Source organism: Sitodiplosis mosellana, unplaced genomic scaffold (assembly GCF_009176505.1).
Source record: "Sitodiplosis mosellana isolate CC-2019 unplaced genomic scaffold, AAFC_SMos_1.0 Smas_scaffold_2, whole genome shotgun sequence".
NCBI classification, from domain to species: domain Eukaryota; kingdom Metazoa; phylum Arthropoda; class Insecta; order Diptera; family Cecidomyiidae; genus Sitodiplosis; species Sitodiplosis mosellana.
The window spans coordinates 8,856,894-8,881,047 of record NW_022595245.1 but is presented as its reverse complement, the minus strand read 5'-3'; the positions used below and the strand labels follow the sequence as shown (position 1 = coordinate 8,881,047).

Sequence of the window (24,154 nt, the reverse complement as noted above, 5' to 3'; positions counted from 1 at the left end):
CTTCCGATATTTGTATTTTGACTCTGAATGCGCCACACACAACAGAGACGGCGATGTATACAACTTAGCGAACGATGTGCAGTACATGTTCAAACATGTTACTTTGTGTATATGTATGTTTGCGTCTCTACTGTGTGTGTCCACTGCTGTGCAGTGCGCATTCGAAGTCAATATAAAAATATCGGATAAATGCAATTCAAATAGATAATTTAAACGCACACCAAACCCTGAAATTTTGTGAAAGATACTCCAACTCTTCGACCTCAATTCCAAATACGTGATATATCTGTGTTCATTTTTATAATGATTGTGTGTTTTCAACGATTAATATAACATAGCCACATTCCTTGCGAACGCCACCCATGCTATAGTGTCGACATATAAAACATCCACTAAATACATGATCAAAACGGAATAAAACGCATCTTTCATTTAATTGTTTTCATTTTTTTTTATTTCAAATTTCTATTCACTTTTTATGAAATGATATAGGAACAATTGATTTTTTTGAGATATTTAACAACATTTTAAATTTGGTCATATTACACACAGAAGAAAAAATATAAAAAACTACACAGTAAGATCAATCAAAACAGGATTTATGCGACAAATCGTGTAAAATGATAAAATATCGTGTAAATTCAAATAAAACAATGAATTGGTCAATACTATTACCCGATACACGGATCGGTCAAACGTATCTTTGAAACATTGAAAATTACACGATATTTTACACGTTTTTAACGTTTTACACGATTTGTCGCATAAGTCCTGTTTTGATTGATCTTACTGTGTATTTCTTTATATTTTTTCTTCTGTGTGTATCATTCACACATTTTTGTTGCAGAGATATTAGAGTCCAAGAATTGGAAAATAATTTGGTTCGTATTTTGGTAATAATTCTTCTATGACAAAATGTCAAATTATGCAAAATTGCTTAAAGTTAAGCTATCGCAGGCTAGCAATTCGAGTCGACAATTGATTCACACACATTTGAGGAATCATTACCAAATCGATTTGCAAATGCCATCCTGCTCTTCATATCCATCTCTGCACTTAAAAATTGGTACACTCATGTCTTTAGAAGCTGCCAACCTGCAAGGAAAAGTTAAGGGAATGTAATTTATGAAAAATATTAAGCACACGTTTCTGTGTGAAACATACTCTTCCCAGCCAAGTTCACGATGATCGTCGTGAGGATCGTAGTTACTTTCGCTGACATAACTTTCTCCTTCCGTTGTACTTTCATCTTCATCAGTCACAACAACACCACCAATTACAGCAATAATTAACATTGACCAGCAAACGATTCCTAAAATTGTTCTCAATACACTTACAGAATGCATCGCGCAATTTTTTTTTTTTTCGAAAAATAAAGTCTCTCGAAGAACGGCACGTCCGATTTATTCGATGGGTATTTTATTTGTGCCAGATGAAAAATAATTCACAGATTTTATAGAACTGTGTGGAAACTTGCGTTTTTACGTCATATCTCACATCCGTGGCATTTGAAACTGATAACATGGAAAAATAGACGAAAACTAACAGACGATTAGGAATGTAAAACGTAATATAAGCTATTTTATTTATAATATTTCTTATCATATTCCAGGTCCACATCTGTTTACTTGAAAATCTCTTCTCTTCTTTCAACTAAAATCAAATGGATGCATCATGAGTTGACTTTTCTAGAGTTTTTAGTTGCAAACGACAATCGAATTGGATTATCTCGAATGCATTTGCTCTTGAACCTAGTTTGAACTCAGCCTGACGTAAATATACCTAAAAATAAATGGTACTGTGAAGTGCGATCGATCTGAAATACTGGTAAATATCAGAATTCATCATAATAAATAGTAAAATGATGCGATGGACAGCAAGGACGACGTTCGATAGCAAAATATCCCATTTGCATTTTGCAAAAGACACTCCGACTCTTCGACGCAAACTCCACACAAGAGTCAATATATAAAACGTTCACTAAATACATGATCAAAACGAAATAAAACGCATTTTTCATTTAATAGTTTTTCATTTTTTTATTTTGAATTTTTATTCACTTTTTACCTTACTTACTTTCCAATTTTTCGTAGTTGATTCGATTTTCTCGCTGTATGAGTTTGAGTTTATTTATTTTTGTTGTTGTTTAATAATGGTTCTTAAATATTTTTTTGTTCCTTTTCATTTAAACAACACAGTAGACCAACCGAAGGGTGAATCATTTACTTGTTTTTTTTTTGGTGGTTGCATTAGCATGAAATTGTCAAAAAAGTTCTATAGATTTTGTCTGCTGAGTAACTTGTGTAATCAAAAAAGTTTTTTTGTCCATTTTTAAATTGTTCTATTCAACAAATTGCACATCAAAAAATTTGTTAATTAGAATGAACAAGAAGCAAAAAATTCGGCTGGAGCTTTTGTATGTGTGTGTGTGTGTTTTTTTTTGTCCACTTTCTTTAACTAGTTTGTATTCCATTTCATTTTGTTGTGGTTGTCATTTATTTAGCGAGGGCAAATTTGGTATGATTAATTCATTACATGAACTGAGCTTCCGCGCATTGAAAGAGAAATAAATGAGTTATTTTTTTTGGTTGGTTTTATTTTGTTTTTTTAAAGATAAACTTGCTTAAAATTGTTATTCAAACGTCAGAAATATGCGAATGGTTCGAATAATATGATGTAAACGTGTTTTTTTTATTGTTTAATTTGAATGATTCTCTACAGAAAATGAGTGAATGTGAGTATTTCAAATGGCATGTGTTTCTTTTGTCGTCTTGCCTTTGTTCAAAGATTCTGCGTGCTGTGGGTGTGCTCCTAAATTTCGGGACACTATTACTTTGCTTTGATTCTTAGATATTTTCCTTACAATATGTGTGTGTTTTCGATTGCGATCTTTTGCTTTCATTTTGTTCTCAGACATGCACTTTTTTTATTCGAAATTTGTACAATTTCTTAGTTCTTTTTGTTCTGTGTTTGGTTGGTTGGTATAGAGAAATTGCCGTGGAAAAGACGGACACATTCGTACAAAAACTAAGCCGGATGAGAGAGAAAAAAGTCTACATCACAAAGTCAGTGATAGTTAGTGTTGTTGTTGCGATGTGTGTGTTTTTTTGATATTAAATATTCCAAATAAACTACATCAGTTTTGTGCGATTTGTTCTGTGGACTACTGCAATATCTGCTATAAAACCGTTGTTTCTTTTTTATAATGGCTATCTATAGATGATGGTGTAAAGTGTTTTGTTTTTAATATCTCATTCCAAGATTTTTTTTGTTAACGTGCACACTAATGAAATTTGTGTTTTTTTCCTTGCCAGTTTGGAATTTGGATGAAAAATTGCAATTTGTTTTCACTTCGAATGAATGAGTGGCGGTCATAACGCCTCTACGACGGACAGCATACTCTAATGTAACAGAAAACACAAAAACATGCTATCCGTCCGAGGCGTTATGACTTCCACCCGAATGACTTTTAATAAATGTGTCCGTGTGGTTTGGTGCTTTACAAATAGTGTTTGTGCAAATATGTTTGAATATTTTTTTTTTTGGTTTTTAGTATTCCATAAATTGTTGGTCTTTGAATGTTCATTGTGTGTTTATCATGTTCAAATGTTCCGGTCTTAGCTACTTTCTTCTGTTTTAACGACAACATCTCTGTTCATTGGTTAAACTGCAGAGTTTATCTTATTTCTCATTCATGTCAGATGATTTAGTTTTCGTTTTTCTCTTCATTTTCATTAACTTACGATTCGAAATAAAGAGCTGTTAGGTTAATAATAGACTCTCTTAACATTAAATATATATTTAATACGGTTTAATTGATAGTATTGTACAATTTGTTTAATCTTTTGTCGGTTTTTTTTTTCTTCTTCATTTTCATTTGCCTTAACCACTTTTCATTTAATATATATATATATAGTGAAATGAGTCAATTACTTAACTAGTTTAGTTGGAAGACTTAACAATTGTTTGAATGTCACATCAAAATGTCAGCATTTCTCAGTTTTCTTTTCTGCGCACTCCTATTTTCCTCGTTATGCTTTTAGTCGTACACACAGTTATTGTGTGTATCGCACACCTAATAAATTCTTTCTAATTATTGTTTTTGGTTTTTTTTTCTCTTCATTTTCGGTTCTAGTTACTTATCGTCATCCCTTCAAAAATACATGTCGTTTGACTGTGACTTCATCAGTCACTGACTTTTAGCTTTCATCATAAACTTGCACTTCTTCTCAATTCATTCATTTAACGTGCATTCATTTAACGTGATTAAATGCATCGCCAGTGTATTTAATACACTCATACAAGAAATCGATTCGTCTTTTTTCCGCACATTGCAATCGATTCGTGACCTTTCATTGTTTACATGTGTTTTGCTTTCGCTCTCTTCCTGTCCATGTATCGGTTCGGTTGGCGCAGTAAATTGTCAAAAATGAAATAAGTAATATTTTGAATATAGGGAAAGGGTGAAAGGTTTCTTACAAGTGCAGTGTATTTGTTTGTCTTGTTTCATCGTCTGAAAATTGCATTATCGATAATATGGATTTGAAACGGTCGTTTTTGTAACGGTCTCGGGATAAATGTCCCAATATTTTTAAATAGAACTATTTTATTAATTTTTGCTTATATCACGACCTTGAAAGCAAAGCAAAAGCGCTTAATAGGTGTTAACAATGATCGTGAATTGATTAGTTGATCATAAAATGGTTAAATTTATTTGCTTTTTTTTTCTTCTTGATTTTGATATATGAGATTATGTATGTGTTATGCACCCGCAAAAGAAAAGGAAAAACAAGTGAGTGAGAGAGTGTGATATGAAAAAGAATAAGAAACAACGAATGACTGCTATATATACATATTCTATATACATATATGCGAGAAGTGGCCGATTTTTTTCTTCTTCGTATTTGATAATAAGCTGCCAATTGATCAATGAGTAGATTCAAGTATCGAATATTAAATATAGATATGTGTCATTGTATTTTGGTAATTCGATACGCCGATATGGTAATTGCTGGCAAAAAATCGCTCAAAATATGATTAAAATTGCATAGAGAGAAAGAGAGAAGGATATGCATGGTCTGGAATAAATTTCAAAAAAACTTCTGGACAAATGACTTATAACAGTCTACACATATCAAATTGGACACAAACAAAAAGCCATAAAATACTGCCAATGCCTTGGACAAATGTGTACAACGACTTGTTTTCAGTGTCATATTTTCAATAGCATGAACATTTCAATAACAACAATATAACAGGAATTAGTTACACGGATACAGATTTGTTCCGCTTCAAAATGTGTTTGTGTGTCTTTATTTGATCTTCAGTTGTTCCAAATAAATTAACATATTGGAAACAATATTATTTTAAAGTACGATTTTTTTGTGCGTGTGAATTATTCACAAATCATCTTTCTTGTCGCGTTGATCGAAAGAAAAAGGAAGCAATTTTCATTATAAATGTCATGTTATTGTATCTGATTTGTTTCCTTCATTTGTTTGCTTTGTACAAATGCATTTGAAGAATGAACGAAAATGAAGAAAATAGTAGAACGAAGTGCGCACACACGAAAATCACGTGTTTTCATTTTGGTGTTTTGCACTTCTATATAAATCGTAAATAAAATCAAAGTATACAAGCTTCGATCACAATATAATTCATTTTTTGTTGTTGTCATTATTATGCTTTAGAATTATTTTAAGTAAATGTTTTCTTTTAAGTTGTTGTTTGGTTTTCGTTTTTGGATTTGAATTTAAATTTAAATTTGTCCTAAAATCGATAAAAACAAAATTATTGTCAAGTTTATCTAGATTTCAGCCATTTTTTTCCATATTCTTTTCTTCATCAGTTTATTAAACGTAGGTCAATTTAAAATGTAACTTCACCTTCCGTTTTTTTTTTCTTGTGCGCGAAGAGAATTTCGTTTCTAATATGACTCACACCAATTTTTTTTTTTTGCTTTTGAGTATAATCATTCTCATTGTTTTTGAATATTTGGTTTTGATTCCAATTTTCATGTTGCACCACGTAAAGCGCGATTTTTAATTCTTTTTTGTCTAAATTCAAAGGTACCGCAATTTATTTAATTTTTTTTTTGCTTCCACTGTTGCTCAATACAATTTCCCTAAAAATTATTATTATCATTCACCTATGGTCTATATTGACTAATTTTTATTAATTTTCATTACTGTTTTTTTGTTGTTATTGTTTTAGGTTTCCAATTTTGTGAGATTTGCTATATATAATTATTGTTTAGACGATCGTTCACATTTCCTTCATTTTTTTTTTCTCTGGAGGACTTATCATTATTTGGAATTCATTTCGAAAAACAGAAAAAGAATTGCTTCCATTTCGGAGATGTTGGATTGTTTAGGCGTTCGAAGCGATTTATTTCTCGAAGCAAAAAACAAAAAACAAAAAGCTTCAAGTCTCCGAAATGTTTAGGAAAAACTCTGCGAGAAAAATTGATCCAATTGTTTAGTTAATTGTTCAAATTCTGTGTATTTAAATGGATTCTTTGTGCCGCCGTTAATAAAAAGGTACGGCTTCAGCGTTTCATTGGTAAATTTCCTTCTAATTCGATATTCGGAAAAAGTTCTTACATTTAGCCTATTTACTCATCTCTGTATCTCATCAAAAATGTATGACGATATTTACATGGTTCACATTTTTTTTTTGTTTCGTCGAAGCTTAAATTCCAATACTATGTTTTAATTCTTTTTCTTTTGGTTCGATTTCATTCGACGTTTCCCCTTCGACTCTATATTCTAATGACTATAGCTTACTGTTTTGTGTTGTGGCTCAGAAAAAAATTATGGCCAGAAACGATGTGACGATCTCATTATTTCTCCTTTTTTCTTCGTCCGATTTTCTATGGTTTCTGTTAATGACACTTATCACGCTGATAGTATCCAAACTTGTGAAACGATGAACATGTTGACGAACGCCATCCAACCGTTGAGCAGAGTTGATGCGCCGCCGCATTGTTGTATTTCAATCTCTTCCGGATGATAGTTTATGCATTTGGTTGGCCGTTTGCGTGGCAAACGATCCTTTCCCATGCGACGATGGTTGCATGCAGCTGAAATGGGAAACCAATGTTAATGTTACGCCTTTAAAAAATTTAGTCTAAATTGCAATGCAAACCTTGTCCACCTGGTCCAGTTGATCCAGTGGTTACTTCCTGTGGTCCAATATCCAATTGCTTTGAACCGCACGGGCATAGTGTGTCAACAACCAACAATATCAAATTACTGTGCGGAATCTTTTGAACGCTAAAAGGTCGCTCGCAACCCGATGAATGACAATTGGTTAATTTTCCTTTCAACGGAGTGCTTGAATTCAATCGGTCCGGTTGCAGTACAAACAATTCGGTTTTCAAATCGCACGGCCGTGTATACGATGAATCATGAACAACTTTGGAGTGTGTTGCTGGCGGTGGTGTTGATTTCGGTGTGTTTTGTGCTTTTTCTTCCGGTTCACTGTGTTCAGTGGTTTGTTCAACGTTTTCAATCGGTTCGGCAACTTCATCATCATATTCATCTGGGTAGGTTTCATCTTCGGGATCTTCAATCAAGGTATGATCAATGTATTGTTCACTGTAATGTGGCCAAGATTGTACAGTATTTGGCAGCAATGAAATCCAAGTCGTTGCCAACGATACAATGTATTTGAAAAGCCACGAGAAATGACGGTGTGGTCGTGTAGTTATGTCACCAGCTGCTGTATACGGATTTTCACGATCAGAGCACAGTCCTTGATAGTTCATCAACGAAACACGTCTATAAATGCGATCTTGTACCAAAGAATCCATGATGGTTCCATCTATGTGACCGAAGAATTTGCCAGTGTGCTCAGTGCTTTCGGATAGAATAACAAATCCATTGTTGTCAAGCACATAACAATCCAATTCGTCCGAAGCACATGTCTTTCGACAGTGACCCGTGCCAGTACAAGCTGAAGTAATGTTTCTGAAATGTCGAGCCAGTGAATCATGCTGATATTGTAAGCCAACGACGGCAGCCGGCGCCTTATTATGACCACGATGATCAATGAATATTGCATGCGCTGCCGTAACTAGAGTTGCATTCGATTTTCCAGTATAGCCAGAGTCAAATGGAACACTAAAAACAAAACTGTCCGGTTCAATTGAGTGCTGATCAACAGCTCGCTTAAACCATGTGCTGTCCATTGCCTTGGCATGTACTTCTCCAAAATGACTGCAATTGAAAACCATTTTTTTTAAGTTTATTTGGAAATATTTGGTTTTCATATGAAACGTACGCATCTGGTGAACTTGGATCATGTGCAATATGATCAACCCAGCGTAGAAGTCCAGAACGAGTTGCAACGAATGACAATTTCACTCCAAACATCTGATAGCCTTGTCTGTAAACAGGATAGAATGTATTAGGAAAATGTGTCAGATCCACTCTTGATCGTTCCTTTTGGCGCCTTTAACAAGCTCATCATTTTTGATCGATTAAAAAAAAGCAAGCAACCGCAGTTGAAGTTGAGAACCATTTTACTTTATTTTTCAAGTGATATAATCAGAGATTGCATTTCTGCTGCTGAGTAGGCCTGAGCTGAGCTGAATTTGCTAACTCAGGCGCCTGGAGCGTTATTTTAACTCATTCACAGTACAAAATTCATATTTCCAGCCAGATCAGCCTCAAATTTGACTTGGCAAATTTGACTTGGCTGGGAATATGTACTGTGAATGCGTTAAAATAACGCTTCAGGTGCCTGAGTTAGCAAATTCAGCTCAGCTCAGGCCTACTCAGCAGCAAATATGCAATCTCTGGATATAATCAAACAAGATCTTCAATGATTCGAAAGAACAGAACCGAATTTGAACCAAATGGAAAATGTATTGAAAATGAACGGGACTGTCGTTCAACAGAATAGAAGCTTTCATCTCATTCATTTTTTAGATTTTTTTTGGATGAAATTGGAGAATATATTTGTAAATATATCTTCCATATCTTGAAATTGGAGAAAAGTACAGAAGCGATTGCTTTGAATCGATTGCTTGCCTTTTAGGTCAACACACCAAACCAAATTCGTTTATTGCCTATATCGTAAATTTCTAGCGACTAATTCAAGATTGATTAGTCAAAAGTGCGTTATTTTACCTGTGCAGCAAAGCCATTAATGTGGCGATTGGACTTGAATTTTGCATTTAAATTTAAATAAGTGAATAATAATGATAATTTGTGTGCTCATTAGTGAAAATATTTAAAGAAAAATTGATTAAAGTGTGGATTAAAGTGATTGGAAAGAAAATTTGATTAATTCTTTGGTTAGTGAAAATAAGTGAATAAAATGAAAATCATCAAACATTCATCTCATAAAGAAATTATAAAAATCTCACAAAAGATACAAATTCAAACGAAAAATAAATAATTTGCTTCCGAATAAAATTGGTGGAAAAAAGTTTTCTTTCAATGATATTGATCACAAAACCACAAATCAGAAAAAAAACTAAAAATTTCATTCCATCAAAAATGTACGATAATGTTTACTCACTGTTTATCTTCTCGTCGCGGTGGATGCGACGGCTGATCCAGTGCATCGGTGACCATGGCATCACGAACTAAACTCTGGACTAAATAACGGTCACAATAGTATGGTTCGGCTTTGCGTGAGCCTTGTCCATTGTTTCCATTGTGATGGGCATGATGACCGCCAATGGGTGTTGCACCATTGTGACCGAAATGGGGAACAGGTGATCTTGGTCTCACCGACATCCATTTCCAGCGCGGTCGCCCCGCCCGTGCCAAGAAATGCAACACTTGGTCTTCGGCCGTGTCAAAGCTTGTCCGATCGTCAAGTGTTGACGATGCTTCGCCGGAATTTTCACGTTCCTTTGCGAAATCGTACAAGCTATTGTATTCGCAGTAAACCCTGCAAAGCGAAGCAAAGCAAAAAAAGGTGTACGTTAGCATTTGTCTTTAATTATTCAACATTTTCCTAATGAGAAAATTTTTCGCAGATTAAAAAAACGTTTAAATAGAATACTCACCAATCGGGATGAACTCGCCAAGTTGTACCTTTCAAGTATTCGGTTACTAAATGGAATACGAAATACGGTTAGTGAAACGATTTACAATGCATCATTTGTGCACTTCATACACTTACCGTTTTGATGCGAGTGACGAATCTCTTCCTGCGAACTCAACTCATACATTCCATATTTGTCAGGCAATGCAATGGCCAATGTAAAGGGAGTACCATCAATCGGACCATAAAAGTATCTATAAATCGAAGAAAAATTAGAAAAAATATCGTGTGGCGTGAGAAAAGAAAAACCGATTGGTTCACACAGACACACAATGAGATGCCATATCGTCAATACGTCAAATGCATTTCAAATTTGGTGTAGCATGCGACATTACAAGTAATTGATTTTTAGTTTGAATGTCAACAAACCTTTGTGTACGTGTTGAAACTCGTTTCATATCGTCCGAATGCGTCAGCAGCGAAAATTCCATTTCGCCCTCTTTTTGAAGTACCATCTCATGTCGCATCTGATAGTTTTAAAAAATACGAACGAAGGACAGCGGCAGCAGCAGGAGAAAAAAGCGCATGTGAAAAGAGAACATGTGAATTAGGTTTTCTTGATAAACATTTTTAGCCAATTTTTGTTTTTTCTATTTTTTTTCTGGTCCGAATTTGAGTTTGTCGCTTGATAGAACCAATCTTGGATCAAATAAAATGTGTCTCTGCAAAAATGAAATCTGTCACATTTTCCCATGTGTATACGATGTGTGTGTGTGTATGTTTCTGCTATCTCCTTGTTTCCATTTGGTGTCGCGTGTATTTGTTCTGTGCCACACTAGGGAAAAAGTGTCCGCTGCCAAATTTGGCGGAAACTCTCACTATCAATTCGATAAAATGGCATTTGAAATAGATTTTAAAATTCAACGGATATCGCAGAAACTTATAAATTCAACGCTTAACAAGAAACAACTTTAACCCAGATATACAGCAAATACCGTATTGCCTTAGCCGGTCTGGTTCAAGTATTCATGTAATATGTTGCGAATGAAGAAAAAAAAAATCAACAACAGCAAAATTCCCGTGGAATGTGCTGTTAGAACGGCAGCAAAATCAATAGTTTTTAGTGCATAATAAAATAAAAATCACAAATAAATAGGAGGGAACAGTTTGTTCATATAAACGAAAAAAAAGAAGAGATTTTCTAAATGCACTGGGGGAAAAATGGAGCGTTTACATGCTTGAAATTCCTTAAGACTCTTATATCACGTATTTGTAATAAATTTTCTGCGAAGTGAAAAACAACATACACACACATCAGCAGTAGGGAAACGTTGCAACACTTAAAACTCTTGGCAAAAACGAAACGAAAAAATAAAACATGAAAAATAGAGAAGACGAAGAAAATATAGCACGAACGTTCGTATAGAGCGACACAAAGCAACAAAAAAACAGATTCGATATCCAGTAAATGCACAAATCTCAACAAAATGTCTGATGATATACGAACATCAAGCAACATGTTGGTATTCTCATCCATTCGCTCCCTTTCCATGTCACTGTTTGCTATGGTATTCACATCAGTTTCGGGTAGTTCCACTTCAGTCACATCGATTGAACTGTATTTCGGTTGTAGTGTATTGACATATTGCAATTTGTCGTCCTGCAAAGAAGAAGAAAATAGAAGAAGATTGAGATGCTACACTATTCAGTTTTGGCAAAATCTTCATTCAATTTCGCCTGTCGAACAATTTGTACATATGTATGCAGCATTCATACATATGTACAAATTTTGCGTGCGCTAAGTGAGCCATTGAAATGCGGAAATGCTATGATTGAACATGTCATTTAATTACCGAAAGTCGCAGGTCAGGGTGATAAAGTACTTTGCCATTGTTGTCCACTATGAACGAATATCCATTTGCGCCGAGCTACGGAGACAAGGAAATGCACAGGAAAACATTTGAAATTGACAGTTCAAATGGACTGAATGAATTCAATTTGACTGACACCCTCTCCCCATCCATCCAACGGTTGCGGAAGAGTATTAGAACCATTTCAAATTTTCGCTTACTTTGTATTGTGGTATCATTTTAACAATTTCCTCAATGGACACATCAGCACCCACCACTCCAAGTAAATTGGCTTCACGAACCGAATGATTTCTGCGGTCAAATACCGGCGTCGATACTGTCGTCACCAATCGCCGTTGGCGTTCATTTACATAGCCAATATTACCACTTGGACCGCCGAGAAATACGGGACTCCAATGAATCGGATGATCGGCTTGATACAATACCATCGGTCGTGCCATTACCAGCGCATAATCAACAACTCGAGCTCTGGCGTCTTCCGGTGAATTGATTTGAGCATAGAATCCTGTATGAAAATTCGTTTTTTTTTTTTAATTTTTCATCAACACATTTGTCTTTCTTAGCGAAAACTCATATGAAAAATGAAAATGTAATTTCAAATGACCTTTATTCGAACATGCGATGCCTTGCATACTTTCACGACTGCCTGATGCACCACCAATTAAATATGTGAAAATTCGGACTGGTCGATGTGGCCAATTATAGCGTTTTATTATCTGAAAATAGATTCACACGTTCACCAAAAGTTCTTCAACTCTCTAAATAAAACCTCAAAATTGTAAACCTCTGAATGTGTCTCGGTTGTACCGTCCGTAATCAACATGATGGCTTGGTTGCATTGACTACCCAAACTCGATTGGTTGTACTGTGTAGAATGAATGCAAAGTAGTTTAAAAGTTAAGAAATGTCGACAATTTACACTTTGATTGGATGAAATTCATACCCGATGCAGAATTTCAAAGGCATATTCAAATCCGGATGTAAAATTTGCCACATTTTCACATTTTATTGCTTTAACAGCATCTTTCATCTCCTTGACATTGTCGGCATAGGCTCGAACCTGAAAAATTGGAGTTAAACATTTCGATGAAATAGACCATGGGTTGGTCGAATCGAAAATCGGAAAATCAATTTGTCAAAAAATTTACCATTTTGTCCTTGAAACATGGTACAACCGATCTGGTTTTGTCGGAGAATGCAATCAAATTGACAAAGTCATTGTCGCTCAGAGTGTCGAGAATAGCTGACACAGTGGTAATGGCCAGCTCAAATGATTTGCCTGACATTGAACCAGAAGCATCCAACAGAATCATCTAAAAACATTAACAGATTTATTATCCGAATCCATTTATCACAGAATTGTTTCTCTCTCCATTCGGAAATATTTATTCAACTCACGATATCTTTGGGCGATGATGCAGCTTGTATGAACCAATCTTGTGTGCGAAAATCTTTGACCGGTTTCTTTTCGGTGGAGCCAGCATGTGGCCACGGTGTACCTGGAAAGCGTCGTATAAAACCCGATGTTGAGCCAAAATATTGCCAAGAAAGTGCTGCATCACGTTCCAAGTTGTTTGCAAATATTGGATCCAAATGCGCTGACCACGCAACTGATGACTGAACATTGGATTCTGTATGTTATTCGATAACAATGAAATGAATAATTCATCGAATAAATTTTTTCGGCTTATGGGTGTGTGTTTTTGTTGTTGTTGGGTGAATAAATAAATTCGTCTATTGTTTTCATACCGCTTAAACTGATGCCGGCCGGTGCAAGAACTGAACTGTGCGTCAAATTCACAATTAGCTTTTCAAAGCGTCGCATTGGTTTTGCTGGAAATTCCTTGCCATCGTCCGACATGTAATCGTTCATATGCCTCGTATCATACAGGCGATGCGACATTTGCGATTGAGCTTGATGATGATGATGATGTGCTGAGTCGCGTTCCGATTCGGATAATGCAGCTTGTTCAGCTGTTTCCATCACTCTCTGTGTGTATGTGCGCGTATTCGAAAAACAAAAACGGCCAAATAGGAAATTGCAATTTGAACAACATGACCGGAAGATAATAAATCTTCCAACGAAAATGAGGTGGGGAATGGGAAAGATTCTTCTCTCTGTTCAATTTTTTTTCATCGCACACACCAAAAACAAGCAAAAACAGAATTATGATACGATTACAAAAAGCGTCGCTTCTTTGATTTAAACCAGTGGGTGGGTAAGTCGTAACGCATCTCATGAAGAAGAAAATTTAATTAGCATTACATAAATTTGCTCATGACGCACCCGAACCAACATAAAATCAGTGCGAAAAACCATTTTCATGTTGAAATTCTGTGTTTGCTGTGGATGTATATGTGTTTGTGGGTGGGTTGGTTGCTTGCTTGCTTGTGACTTTTGCTTATCACATGCAAATAAGCAAAATAATAAAATGGTTAGAGAGAGAGAGGGAGAAAAAAAAGAGGCATAGAGAGACTGGGACGAGAAACACTGAAGATGATGTATATGTTACATTTAAACATGCACACACACATACAATATGAATGAAATAGGATAAAAAAAACTTCGGAATCTCTGCACTCACTAAAACTGCATTCATTTTAAAATCCATGAAGTTTTTCACTTCAGCCGTCAGTTCACGTAGCAGTATTATGCCGTTCTTGCGAATAACTTCTCCATCCAAGTCCTTGTATTTCTGTTCAGACGAAACAGGCAAAAATAATAATAGTAAAAATAGAAGAAGAAGAAGAAGAATAGGAAGAATAAGTGCATATATAGAGTAATCAGTTATGCAAACTTTAAATTCAAATATATATAGGTATATATGTTTGTGAGTATAAAATAGTGTACGCGCATTTGATTGGGGCACATTCTATAGAACTATTGTTGTGCCCACTTGGTACGTTGTACGCTATAAGGTTTACGATGGCAAAATTCATTCGTTTATGACTTGGAATGATTTCATTCAATTTACAATTACTTTACACATTTTCTTATTTTCCAAATTCTTTCAATGTTTGCAAAAATAATTAATTCGTTGGAAAGAGACTTTCTTAAGGCGGCCAAAAATCTTATATTACAAATTCAAATGTTCTACTTTCAAGTCTGCTGAATGTTGATTTTTTATGTTCGAGACCGTAACATTAAATATTCGTCAATAAAAAAAATGGCAAAAAAAAACGATTTGGGTTCACGCCGTTCCATTCGATTCAATTCGGTATATTGATTTATTCCATTGAGAAAAAAAAATTGTTGATGTCTATAATTACATATGTCTTTATAGCTTTTGAGTCTGCGAATCTTTTTTGGAGTGAACATTGAACAACCCATGAAAGTAGACAGCCGAAACGAAATGTGATAGAGTGAGAAAGACATAAATTTGCAGTATCGTGCCAATGGTTAAATGTGTGTGCATTGGAATACGCTCAGGTAAAAGTAACAAGTGCCGTATGCAAATTCGTTCGACATGATAGAAGCGCAAAAATGAAAAATTATGGCGAGACGATGGAGCAAAAAAACACCTACCCCGTCATGTATGTGTGTCGCTGTTTTCATTTTTCATTCCATTTTGCGAACTGTCGAAGTTATTATTTGATATTTTGTTGTTGCCATGCCTTTTATACATTGAATCACATCACATCACATCACATCGAATGAAATTAAATAACGACGATGCTTCTGATGTAAATTATGAAGAAATGTCTGCCATTTTGTACGTGTCAAATGATTTACCCATTTTTAGTCTAATTTTTCGTTTGTTTTTTTTCTTCTTCTTCTTTTTCGATTCTTTTTTTGGTGGAGAAAAACTTTTCTTCCCTCAGCAACTGAACATTGAAAATAAGTCAAACACTTACATTTCGAATCTCATTCATTTTCGTAAACTGTCGGCCAAATTCCCAGAGATCAACGCCAAACTTCAGTGCCCAATTTCGTACTCTGAAATGGAGATGAAGAGAGAAAAAAAATATGTATAAGTGCAAAAGAAAAGAAAAGTTAAATTCGTTATTCAACGTAGAACAGATGGTATGTATAAAAATTTACATATTTCGTTCCCTACGTAAAGCAAGTTTTTCTTTTTACTGATTTACGGTGTGCGCGGTGCGAGTGCGACGATGACGAAATATCTCACATTCAGTTGAGTTCTGAAGGTGAGAAAATATGAGTCGCCCTCCTCCCTTCAACAGGCGTACGCATAAAAGCAGTAGCGTAGAAATATCAATAAAGCGAGAGCATAAAGCAGAACAAAAACAAAACGACGAAGTACAGAAATGCACAACTTCCTCGTTGACAAAGAGGGCGACTATATTTATACAGGTTCTTTTTTGTTGTCTGCCATTTCCAGCATCAAACAAACGATGCTCAAAATACATGATAATGTTAGACGCGACTCCCTAAAAGCATGGCATGTCAATGACTTATTTTACATAGAAATGTGTCGCGCGAATATTTCTCGCAACACTCCAGATGCCTTGATTGTGATCAGTTAATTGAGTTAAACATCAAGATTGTAAATGGTGAAAATAATATGCTATTTTTAGTTTTGCACGGACAAACACAAATAGAATACAATGTGCAATGTACTTGAATTCATCATCAAGTTAACTTTGAAAAAAAAAGAGAGAGAATTCCATGATTTACCATGGAATTTAAGTGAATATGGCATAAACTGGTTTACATTTTATACAAACGATTTTGTGACTCGAGCACGAAAATTATCGTGGTCGTAACCAAGAGAACGATTTGTATGGTGCAGCACTTCGTTTTGATTTCGTATCAAGAACTCAATGAATACTACGAACATACACCCTACAGCTCTCTCTCTCTTTCTCTCTCTCTCTCTCTCTCTCTCTCTCTCTCTCTCTCTGTGTGTGTGTGTGTGTGTGTGTGTGTGTGTGTGTTCGCAAACACGATGTGTGAATATAAATGTTGTAATAATTTTGAATGAGAGATAGATCTAGGAGAAAATAGAAAAATCAAACAAAACAAGACAAGACGAAACAACCCCTTTTCGAAATATGAGCCATAAACACTCACTTCGAACTCTCTCTCTCTCTCTCTCTCTCTCTCTCTCTCTGATCGAAATGTACGTGAAATACATTTCACAAAAATGACTTGATTTGTCGTTGTGCGATAAGGAATGGAATTGCGTTCATTTCCTTTCGTTGGCTGTCTCTGAAAGAATGCAATAATATGTCGACAATGAATAAAATGTTGTCGCGTGCATTCAGCGAAAAATAGAGATAGAGAGAGAGAGAGAGCGAGGACAAAAATGTGGAATCTAGACCAAACCAAAGTTGTGCATTGCAATTAATGATAAAAGCGTCTCTTTTTTCCTCCCTGTTGTTGTTATTGCTGATGTTGCTGCTGCTGTTGCTGGTGCTTTTCTGGTGAGAAAGCACTAGCTTGTGCTATTAATGTACTTTAGATAGGACAGTTTACATGTAGCCCGGGGCCTTAGATGTGAAATCACACTTGAACTAATTTCTCTCTGACTCTGTGGGATTCTCGAGAACGTAAGCGCGGCGCACCAGAGCAAAAAACAAACATATAACACGAAAGATTGCGTGTGAACAAAGCAAAGAAGTTGAAAATGACGAATGAAAATATGAACGAGTAGAGAGCAAGAAAAAAATTAAATGTTTATTAGAAAACGGATGCCGAATTGGAGAAATGATATAAAGTTTTCGCATGGAATTGTTGATCCAGTTTTTGGTGTGTTGGCGAAAGCAGCGAAAGTGTGTGTTTTGTATGACTTCAGTTGCACAACTTTCTCGGATATATTGTTTCGATGATATCGAATTTTTCGGCTGTTTCTCCCTCTGTGTGTCCCTTTTCCACTCTCTCTCTCTCACACACACACACACACAATCTCAAACAATACCAAATGCGCCCGTTTCATACCGTCGTATCATGCCGGAATTTTCATTTGATCTAAATCATTTTCTTTGTTGTCGCAACGGAAAAACAAAGTTTAAATTATTATTGCAAGTTTCATGTTGCCGTTGTTGTTTCCTTTTTTTCCCTCTCTCTTGCTTTGCCTTCGAGACCGAACCGAACCGACACACACAAGCCAAAAACCAGTCGTGCACATTTCTAACAAGCTGAAAATTTAAACACCGCTTGATTTTGTGCCACATTTACGTGTTCTCTCGCAACAATATCGTTTTATTTTCAGTCGTTGCAAAACTATTGCACACGGCCATACGGTTTCAATGCCGAAATGTAGAAGTTTTTTGTGCGCTCCACCGCTGGTATGTATGTTGCTGGTTTCTTTCTTTCTTCTTTCTTTCTTTCGGTACGACCGTGTATGTGTGTGTGTGTGCAACGCGCGACAACACAAACCCCATAATACCGCACATAAACAGAAGCAAAATTGTTGGGATATTGCACTTAAGCTGCTTGTGTACGATATTTTATACGCAAAACTGTCAAAATAGCCCGAATGACAAAGCCAAAGACACAACTCTTTCTTTTTCATATTTTCCCTCTATTGCATTTTGTTGCAAGTCTTTTTATCATCCTTTTGGATAGTTGGTAGTCGAATGAGAGAGAAAGAGAATAGGACGAGCAAAGATAAGTACTTTGTGTGTGTGTGTTTCTTTTTAGAACAATATGAGGGCATAACAATGATTATAATAATTTTTAAAAGTCAATTTGATGGCACTCATTTTTGAATTGATTGAGGTGTAAGCCATTTGGTTGCACAAACTTTCGAAAGCTTTGATCCTGCTCGCTTTCAACAGTTCAAGAGGCCAACAGTCGCCCTTCTTCATGCCAACGGCTCATTTTGCGAGAATGAGAATGAAAACGTCGAAATTGGCTGTGTAGTGTTACAAATCTTGATGCAATATATATAGAATATTTCTTATGCAACACTGGAAAAAAAATCAAAATGCCTGCCACAAAATTTCCCACAGATAAAGGACATTTCTTAAGACGCATAAATTGCAAGAACATCGCAAAGATTTCCTTATTGAATTTTCCAGCAAAGTGTTGAAGCGCATACACATTCGGTTGAAAACGTATGATGAAACTTTGTCTGTTGCCATATGGTCGTTTTTCGCCCGCTTGAAATATGGAATGCTGTACGATGCCTCTCTATCTCACTCTCTCTTCTTACGCTGGGATGTTGAATTGAAAATGCTATACGTATAAAATGTATGTAAAGAGCGACGATGGCGACAACGACGACGATGATGATGAAGAAGGAAGAATCGATAGGGAAGTAAGAGAAAAATCTCTTGGCAAATAGATTGGGTATTAAGGGCTCAGAAATATTCAAACAAGTTTTGAGATGAATTGCATTTTCTTGACTATGACTAAGTTTGCGGTGTGGTGCTGTTATTATCGCGTCTGGCTGCGCTTTCTCTCTCTATCGCTCAATCTGAATTTTGTAGGTAAATAGATGCATCTAAAAGCTCCTTCTCTCACCGTTTTTATTCATATTTTTCGTCATCTAGTTTTCTCAAACAAGTGACACACACAAAAGTGCAGCATCTTTAAGGTAAGGTGGCTTGTGTTGGCACTACGAGAGACACCGAACTGCGGCATTCGTGTTAAAATATGGCAGTGTTTGGTCGGTGAACTTAGCATTGTGATGATATATGGCGATGAAATTATGGTTGGTTTTGTACATGCCTGCATGTCTGTGCATACGATGAAATTCTTATTTTCGCCCCTGGTTGGTGTGAGTGTCATATCGAAGCGAATTTTGCTGACATTTTTGGTTTAAATTTCTCGTGTTTTATTTGATTGGGCTCGAGTAAACAAATGATGGGCTTCAAAATGAAAACTTCAATTTTTCTTTCAATGTCTCTCTCTCACTCTGTGTGCGTCTGTCTCCGTTTTTCTCTGTCTCTCTCTCTCTCTCTGTGTGTGTGTGTGCGTCTCCGCCGCCGCTCCGTTTCGTCTCTCTGATTCTTTTCGGTTCTTCCGTGTGCGAAAACTTTCTTGAAAATTTCAAACATGTCCGTCATTTCAAGGAGAGAGAAATCCGCCAGTTTTCTGCGAAACATACAAATCTTCATGGTCCACGAAATACGATTTGATATAATTCCATACACATCAATTTGAACTCGCATCGATAGCTTCGAATGGAAAAAGATATGGATTCTTCGTTTTGGACGGGCATCGTGTGTTTGAATTTATATGTATGAGTGAGTGTGCATGCCCGTGTATATATTTGTGCGAGCAAGAGTGTGCGGTGTTTTATGGATAGGTACAAGTGATGGATAATGCTAGTGTAAACGTAAATGTATCTATGTGTATGAATGATAAATGGTGCGGAGTGCCCAAATTCAGAGTACGTGAGCTTTTATCGTTCGATTGAGCTCGACATTCCAACAGTTTTAAGTAAGTTAGTGCCTTGCACGCGCGCGGCGACGATACGTGCGGAGAACGAGGAGTGAGGATATGGATAGCAGCCGAAAACATGCTCTCATTTATGAAAATCTCTGATCATTAAATACATTTGTTGTTGTTGTTGTAGCCGATTTTTTGTTCCCTCTCTTCGGCAAGCATAAATTAAGTCCAATAAAGCACTCCTGATTTTATTACGAATCAATATGTGGCGAAACACCGAAAAACGAACTGACGACGACGGCCGTCACCGCATACAAAACTAAATCAGAATTTTTTGAATTTCTAATGAAGTGATGGAAATGTGTGCATGCAATTCAAATAAATTGCTCCACTTGACCTATTCATTAAGTGGATTTCGGATGAATACAAATAAATACAAAACGAGTGAGAGAGGGATAGAGAATGAGAGAGCAAAAAAAACATAACGATTCACTTGACAACCGACTTGACACAGCAAATACACCATAATACCGTTGACTGAATGACGATACACAACACACACACACATATTACATTTTACGAGGATAATTGTGAAAGCACATTTTTAGTCGTGTATCGATTAACCATTAGCAATGTTTTATTTTCGGTGCTTTGCCATTTCAACCACCATTGACTCAAGCGCTTCATCCACACCACTCAATATATTGCACTCTCTCCCTCCCACTCTCTCGATTTTACTCGTTTGCTCTTTTGTCGTCATTTTTCTTTCATTAACATCGGCTCTGTACGTTTTTCTTGTCTCTGTTTTCCGAGCGGCAGGGTGGTTTGTTGTTTGCCATTTATTCTTGCCATTTACTAGTGAATTTACTCGTCTACATGTTCACATTCATAGACATTAGACGACGACGACGTCGACACAGTGTTTGTACTATGCAATTTAATCGACATTCGTTTGTTGTTGTTGTTGTTGTTGCCGTTGTCGCTGTCGCTGCTCTGTAAAAATATGTCCTTGTCTCATTCGATGTTGTTCGTTTATGTCGTGTCTTCGGTTAACAATGAGGAAAAAATTGCAAAGGTGGAAACAAAGCAATGTCATGCAGTAAATTACGAATGCATTTGTGTGTGCTTTTTGCACGTATCACCTCATTCCCAAACACATCATTTCGAATCGCTTGTTGGCTAAATTGAAGAGCACTAAACAACATATCAACATACTTCTTGTTTCGAATTGTCGTTTGTCAAGATCGATTGGCAAAGGCTTCAAAAATGTAAGCGGTCGTTTGTTTCTGTTTCTCGTTGCTTTTTCCTTCCTCCACTGATAGCATTTCCGATATTTGCCCATAAATGTTTGATTTTTTTTTCTTCGCTCGCGAACGAATTCAATTATTATCTATTGATTTTTATTTTTTGGTCGTAAGGACATTTAAAATCGCTGTTCATATTCATTTTATTTGCATAAATTTGCGCAGTAGGACATTTGTAAATGGGAGTTTAGCGTGTTTGCACAGCTATTTTCCCATTCCAAGTGCTTTTGTAATTCAGGACATTTATGATTGCTAACAAAGTGCGAAACTAAAAATCCAGCTCACATTTGAACTGAAATGCAATGACATTTTTTGTGGATGTGCGCGATTCACATCATGTGAAATGCATTGTTCTGCGTTGGAAAATGGGGGAGCAAAGAAGCGTTCGCGCAATTGCCTTAAATGTGTATATAAATCAAATTCATCTGACATGTCAACTTACTCGTTGTGTGGTATATCCTCATCGCTGTCGGCTAGAATTAGCGAAAAATGCGCCAGTAAGGCTATTAATAACGACACCATTATTCTTCGATCCATTTTTTTTGTTCTTTCGATTTACAATTGTTTTTCGTGTGTTTTTCTCTCCTTCTTCTCTCTTTTATACTTTTTGAACACTTTACACTTGAATTCACTCGTTCGCTTAACCACTAAATTCAGTTTAGTCCAAAAGTAAATCTCTCGTTCAATAATAATATTTCGTCAACCATTCACGGTGTACACTTCCAAATGTAGTCGTTATCATTTTGTATATTATGATTAGGCTTTGATATGATTCGCATGTTTATTCGTGGTGTTTTGGTTTCCCCTTTGAAATTGATGATAATGACATTTTGTTACATTTGATATGAATGATTCTTTAAATGATTGCTAGTATCGCCGGCTTCGATGTATCATTGTCCGTTGTAAATTGCTCCTCTGCTGCCAATTTTCTATGTAATGATAGAAAATCACTGTCGGCGATTAATATTGTCATTTTCCGTAGCGTTAGATTTTAGTGGATATTATCCACCATAAATTAGGCGCATCGAGATAGTTAACACACATACATTTATTCACAAATATGGAACAATTTTGTGTTGGTTTTGAGCCGTTTGGGAATTGTAACACATCAAAGTGAGTCGCTTATATATGGTAACGGTGTTATTGATCTTTACGTACAATTATTATAATCCATGTATCGGCGAGTATTGTCAAATGTAATTGCTTACGATGTACCATACGTGATATTTGGTCCGTTAATGAACACTTTCACACACGCAGGCACCCATACACACACAATCCTTAGCGCTTGATTGAAAGTTGTCACGAAGATGTTGAATATTATTTGCTGCTCGAAGCCAAAATGAAGAGAGAAAAAAATACACAAAATTCACAAACACAATGAGCGAAAAAATGTGTATTCAAACGAAAATTTGCACAACATTCATGCTTAAAATCTCTTTTTGAATTGAATGCTTTTTTTCGTTTCACTTTTCACTGTGATAATCCCACAACACCCTGTGCTATGGTTAAAAAATTGATATGAACTGATTTGCTGCAAAAATAATCTCGTCTTCAAAATTTTGTGTTGTTTTATTGCTACAGCACATACGAATATTGTCACCGTGTAAATTGTTCCACTATTCCTATTTGCAAAATCACGACACTGAACACATTTTCGATTTTGATATTTCTAGAAAAAAAGAACTGACTCGTCGAAAACGAAAAAAAAAATTTATAATTCTTTCTGAATTCGAAGTGTGTTGTAATTTTCAAAATATTCGACGTGTTTTTTTCTTCTTCTCTCGATTAAATGATTTATTTCGCCAAAAAGAATGGGCGAATTGAAACTTTCATGTTTGCAGCAAGAAAAGAGATTACAAGAAGGGAATATATTGTCGAGAGAAAAAAAAATTTTACACACAGAATTTGGTTCGGATACTCGTCGTTCGTTCGTTCTTTTTTTTCTCTACTTCTTTCTCTATATTCAAACACACATATACACGAGGCAATTTTCTCTCGCTCACTCAAGGCAAAAAGCGCGTACAAACATTCTTGCACAGTTGTAAGTTTTTCATGGCAAGTGAAATAATGTTGCGCATGCGTGCCCTTCCCGTTTCCACCGAAACTCATGGTAAAACGCGTGAATGTGTGCCGTTGTCGTTGGATGTGTGTGTGAGAGAGTGAATGTCTGTACATGGCATGTACGATGGAAGAAAAAAAAATACATAAACCAAACATTTTCCCAACCAGAAAGCATACATAGGGTGCTTAATTCGCCCTTTTCGTCGCTATCTTTCATTTGCGAGTGTAATTAAGAATAGAAGCCAAACGCCGAACGTTTGTAAATCCCTTGGATAGAAAAAATGAATGGGCATGGTAAAAATGAACTAATTTTTTTCCATGGCAAATCAAAGTTCAACGAAACATTGCGATTCAAAAATACAATCGCATCAACAATGAACACCCTATGAAAGAGAGTCGACACATGCTGCGATGTCATGAAATACATGCATCGTATCCCTTTTCTATAAACTTTTATATTATAACACAGAACCGGAGAGTTGTCTGTGCGCCTTTTTTCCCATCGCTTTTTCGTTCGATGCCATTTTTTTCTCGGTGTTGTTATCTTTATCTATGTGATGCTTTATCCAAGAATCATAATTGTGATGAGGGAAAAAAAACGCACCAAGTAG

The 24,154-nt window shown here is 35.9% G+C and overlaps 1 protein-coding gene across 2 annotated transcripts; it reads right to left on the bottom strand.

Moving 5' to 3' along the window:
- Positions 1-6,038: 6,038 nt before the first annotated feature.
- LOC129564784 (voltage-dependent calcium channel subunit alpha-2/delta-3) lies at positions 6,039-23,487 on the bottom strand. Of its 2 annotated transcripts, XM_055438921.1 has the most exons (20): positions 21,922-23,487; positions 15,729-15,810; positions 14,459-14,569; positions 13,623-13,863; positions 13,272-13,504; positions 13,022-13,186; positions 12,817-12,933; positions 12,658-12,738; positions 12,478-12,589; positions 12,074-12,378; positions 11,856-11,930; positions 11,510-11,662; positions 10,432-10,529; positions 10,141-10,256; positions 10,025-10,070; positions 9,529-9,906; positions 9,135-9,167; positions 8,284-8,388; positions 7,147-8,219; positions 6,039-7,081 (listed from the first exon to the last, which is right to left on the bottom strand). In XM_055438921.1, the coding sequence occupies exons 1-20, from the start codon at positions 22,014-22,016 to the stop codon at positions 6,897-6,899; spliced, it is 3,804 nt and encodes a 1,267-aa protein (XP_055294896.1). In that variant the 5' UTR covers positions 22,017-23,487; the 3' UTR covers positions 6,039-6,896. The 2 variants fall into 2 exon arrangements, with proteins under 2 accessions (XP_055294896.1, XP_055294898.1); XM_055438923.1 differs by lacking the exon at positions 9,135-9,167.
- Between the last annotated feature and the right edge of the window lie 667 nt (positions 23,488-24,154).